This window comes from Dromiciops gliroides, chromosome 3 (genome assembly GCF_019393635.1).
Source record: "Dromiciops gliroides isolate mDroGli1 chromosome 3, mDroGli1.pri, whole genome shotgun sequence".
Lineage (NCBI taxonomy): Eukaryota > Metazoa > Chordata > Mammalia > Microbiotheria > Microbiotheriidae > Dromiciops > Dromiciops gliroides.
In genome coordinates this window covers 137,273,475-137,277,846 of record NC_057863.1, presented here as the reverse complement: position 1 = coordinate 137,277,846, position 4,372 = coordinate 137,273,475, and the positions used below count along the sequence as shown (strand labels likewise).

The following is a 4,372-nucleotide window of genomic DNA, read 5'->3' as shown; positions in this document are numbered from 1 at the left end:
GTGATAACTATTTTTTTTAATAAACTGAAGTTTTCTAAGAAATTTAAGTAGATTGGAAAAAACAAACCAAAACTTCAAGGCAATATCTTTTAAAAAATAGGTCATGCTGACATTGTTATTGTACATAATATTTTCTTTTTTATTATTAGTCTTTCTTCTAATTTGAGATTACCTTTACCCTAATAATTTAAGTCTCTGACTTCATCCAGATATTTGTTTCTGAAACAACTCCCAAGTTGGTGTTTAGTAATTTCCTTTTGGTAAAGAGACAGTTCATTTGAGCTTTTGTAATTCACTATTTCATGTGATTTCTAGCAGCTCTCATCTCTCAAAAAAGATACTTGGCCATTCAATTATTTGAAAAAATTTCAAATTTCTAATTCTAAAAGCATTCATTTTTAAAAAAAAAATCTGAGTCCAAAAAATGATTTTGCTTAAAGTAAAAACACATTTAGAAGTTCATCAATAGCGTCGGCGTCGGCGTCGACAGTGGCGGCGCAGTGCACTGTGGATAGGGAGCGATCGCTGTGCGAGGCAGCAAGATGGACGCGGGATTCTTCCGCGGAACAAGCGCAGAACAGGACAATCGTTTCAGCAATAAACAGAAGAAGCTACTGAAGCAGTTGAAGTTTGCAGAATGTCTAGAAAAAAAGGTAGACATGGGCAAAGTAAATTTGGAGGTGATAAAGCCTTGGATTACAAAACGAGTAACAGAAATTCTTGGATTTGAGGATGATGTAGTAATTGAATTCATATTCAACCAGCTGGAAGTGAAGAATCCAGATTCCAAAATGATGCAGATTAACCTGACTGGGTTCTTGAATGGAAAAAATGCTAGAGAATTTATGGGAGAGCTATGGCCCCTGTTGTTAAGCGCACAGGAAAACATTGCTGGGATCCCTTCTGCTTTTTTGGAACTGAAGAAGGAGGAAATAAAACAAAGACAGATTGAACAAGAAAAACTGGCATCTATGAAGAAACTAGATGAAGACAAAGATAAGAGGGACAAAGAAGAAAAGGAGAGCAGCAGAGAAAAAAGGGAGCGATCCAGAAGCCCTAGAAGACGCAAGTCCAGATCTCCTTCTCCTAGAAGACGAGCCTCCCCAGTCAGGCGAGAGAGAAAACGAAGTCATTCTAGATCTCCCCGTCACAGAACTAAGAGCCGAAGCCCCTCCCCTGCTCCAGAAAAGAAAGAAGATATCCCAGAACTTCCAGAACCTTCAGTGAAGGCCAAGGAACCTTCAATACAAGAGGCAACCTCTACTAGTGACATTCTGAAAGCTCCCAAACCTGAACCTATACCAGAACCGAAGGAACCTTCACCAGAAAAAAAACTCAAAAAAGGAAAAAGAAAAGGAGAAAACCCGCCCAAGGTCTCGATCACGATCCAAATCAAGGTCACGAACACGTTCCCGGTCCCCTTCTCATACTCGGCCTAGACGGCGTCATAGAACACGGTCAAGGTCATATTCACCTAGAAGACGACCAAGTCCAAGAAGGCGACCGTCTCCTCGAAGAAGAACCCCACCAAGACGAATGCCGCCTCCACCAAGGCATAGAAGAAGTCGCTCTCCTGTGAGACGAAGGCGGCGCTCGTCAGCATCTCTCTCTGGCAGCAGTTCATCATCATCTTCATCCCGTTCCCGGTCACCTCCAAAGAAACCACCCAAAAGAATCTCCAGCCCCCCTAGAAAAACTCGTAGACTCTCTCCATCTTCAAGCCCACCACGGCGAAGGCATCGGCCGTCTCCGCCAGCAAGCCCACCGCCAAAAACCCGTCGCTCACCCACACCCCAGCAGTCAAATCGTACAAGAAAAAGTCGTGGCTCTGTTTCTCCAGGGAGAACCTCAGCAACAAAACATAAAGGTACCGAGAAAAGGGAGTCACCTTCACCAGCACCAAAACCTCGGAAAGTAGAGTTATCTGAACCGGAAGAAGATAAAGGTGGCAAAATGGCAGCAGCTGATTCCGTGCAACAGAGGCGGCAGTACCGGAGACAGAACCAGCAGTCTTCTTCTGACTCTGGCTCCTCCTCCTCCTCAGAAGACTAGCGACCCAAGAGATCAAACGTGAAAAATGGAGAAATGGGAAGGCGGCGGCGACATTCAGCCTCCCGGAGCGCATCCCCATCGCCAAGGAAACGCCAGAAAGAGTCCTCTCCTCGTAGGTGGAGAAGAAGTCCATCACCACCACCTGCCAGACGACGGCGTTCCCCTTCTCCTGCCCCTCCACCCCGACGGCGGCGGTCTCCCACGCCACCTCCGCCACCACCACTACGCAGGACTCCTTCTCCTCCCCCACGTCGACGCTCACCTTCTCCAAGAAGATACTCTCCTCCAATACAGAGAAGATACTCTCCTTCCCCGCCTCCTAAGAGAAGAACAGCTTCCCCACCACCACCTCCCAAACGAAGGGCATCGCCTTCACCTCCCCCAAAGCGACGGGTCTCCCATTCGCCACCTCCGAAGCCAAGAAGTTCCCCTGTTACAAAGAGACGTTCCCCTTCCTTATCATCTAAGCATAGGAAAGGGTCCCCCCCCCCCAGCCGATCCACCCGAGAAACCCGGTCTCCTCTACCAAACAAACGGCATTCACCTTCACCACGGCCTCGAGTTCCTCATACCTCTGCAAGTCCTCCCCCACTCCGAAGAGGAGCTTCATCTTCACCCCAAAGAAGGCAGTCCCCATCACCAAGCACTAGGCCTATCAGGAGAGTCTCCAGAACCCCGGAACCCAGAAAAGCAAAAAAGGCTACCTCACCAAGTCCCCAATCTGTAAGAAGGGTCTCATCCTCCAGGTCTGCCTCCAGATCTCCTGAGCCAGCAGCTAAAAAACACCAAGCACCTCCATCTCCCACCCAGTCTCAGTCACCATCCACAAACTGGTCGCCAGCAGCACCTGTCAAGAAGGTTAAGAGCCCAACGCCAAGCCCATCACCTGCCAGGAATTCAGACCAGGAGGGTGGTGGGAAGAAAAAGAAGAAAAAGAAGGACAAGAAACACAAAAAGGACAAGAAGCACAAAAAACATAAGAAGGAGAAGGCAGCTGCCGCCGCTGCTGCTCCTATGGCATCCACCACCACGTCAGCCCAGGAAGAGCCCGAAGCAGAGGCAGAGCCCAAAAAGGAGACTGAAAGTGAAGCTGAAGACAACCTGGATGACCTAGAGAAACACCTTCGGGAAAAGGCGCTGAGGTCGATGAGAAAGGCGCAAGTGTCCCCTCAGTCCTAGAAGGGACCGTGTGTTATGATGTACATTTGATTGGTTATGAGGCTTTGACCTTGAAGCTGCCCAGAAGAGAGACCACTGTTCATCAGAAGTCGACGCGAGCATTTTGAACGCCACACTCTTTCCTGTTGCTGTCGTCTCTGCTGACGTGAATCAAGATTAGAGCTCTTAAGACGGTCCAGAAACGGAACGCTGTTCGCCAGGACACTGTGGGCTTATACTGATGTAACTAGTTGATTTGGAACACTGGAATTTCATTTTTTCCTGTCTTGTTCCCACCCTGCCCCCCCCCATTGCTTGTAAGGACAGTTATGCCCCAGAAAGGTTCCTTCAGTTACATAAAATTCTGTTTGTGAAATGCCATCATCGCCCCGTTCATAATTCTTGTCTTGTTAGGGTTCTTCCAGTTGGCAGACTGAACTTTCAGAGCTCTGGCTTTTGAAAAGTGGAAGGGTCTCAATTTTGAATATTGTCATGTTTTCACCGTTTTATTTTATTTTGTTTTTTGTTGGTTTTTTGTTGTCTTTTTGTTTTGTTTTTTTTAATAAAGCTATATAAAGCTTGTGGATTAAACAGAATAAATTTCTAAATTTAAAAAAAAAGTTCATCAACAATTCATCATTTCTAAGGTCTCTTCCAGCTTGAAGTCTATGCTCCTATGTTGCTTTAATCTTATAATTCTAAAGTAAAATTGTTTTTATGGGGCTTCTTTGAAAAATATTTACACTACCAGTAGATAACATCTTGTTTTTGTTTTTGTTTTTGTTTTTGTGCCTCTTTTTATCTACTTGTAATGATTGGAATGACGCCACCTACTGGAGACTTGCTGTGGAGAGCTCCACCATGAGGAAAATGCCTCAGAGGCATTGTGGCTTTTCCTTGGCGTCAGGAAATGACGCTTGCTCATGGGTGCTGTCTATCAAGTCTACCAGCCAATCAACTGGAGGAGCCTCCTATGGTCTGGGAGGAGACAGGAAGGAGGAAAGGGAGCCTGCGCAGGGAGCGCAGGCCCTTTTGGCTTCCGGACTTGATGGTGGTGGCGGCAGAGGACTTCACAGGAGATTTGAGGAAAGATAGGAATGCCAGACTGTTAGAATTCTGTTCTCAATCTTTTTCTTTCTATTTTCCAATAAACCCTTAAAAC

General features: G+C 46.3%; 1 protein-coding gene across 1 annotated transcript; it reads left to right on the top strand.

Moving 5' to 3' along the window:
• The first annotated feature begins 521 nt into the window (after positions 1 to 521).
• LOC122751643 (serine/arginine repetitive matrix protein 1-like) lies at positions 522 to 3,264 on the top strand. Its single transcript, XM_043998769.1, is given in 2 exon segments — positions 522 to 1,328; positions 1,330 to 3,264. Coding segments are annotated over 2 exon segments (2,688 nt in total). The 5' UTR covers positions 522 to 542; the 3' UTR covers positions 3,232 to 3,264.
• The last annotated feature ends 1,108 nt before the right edge of the window (positions 3,265 to 4,372 follow it).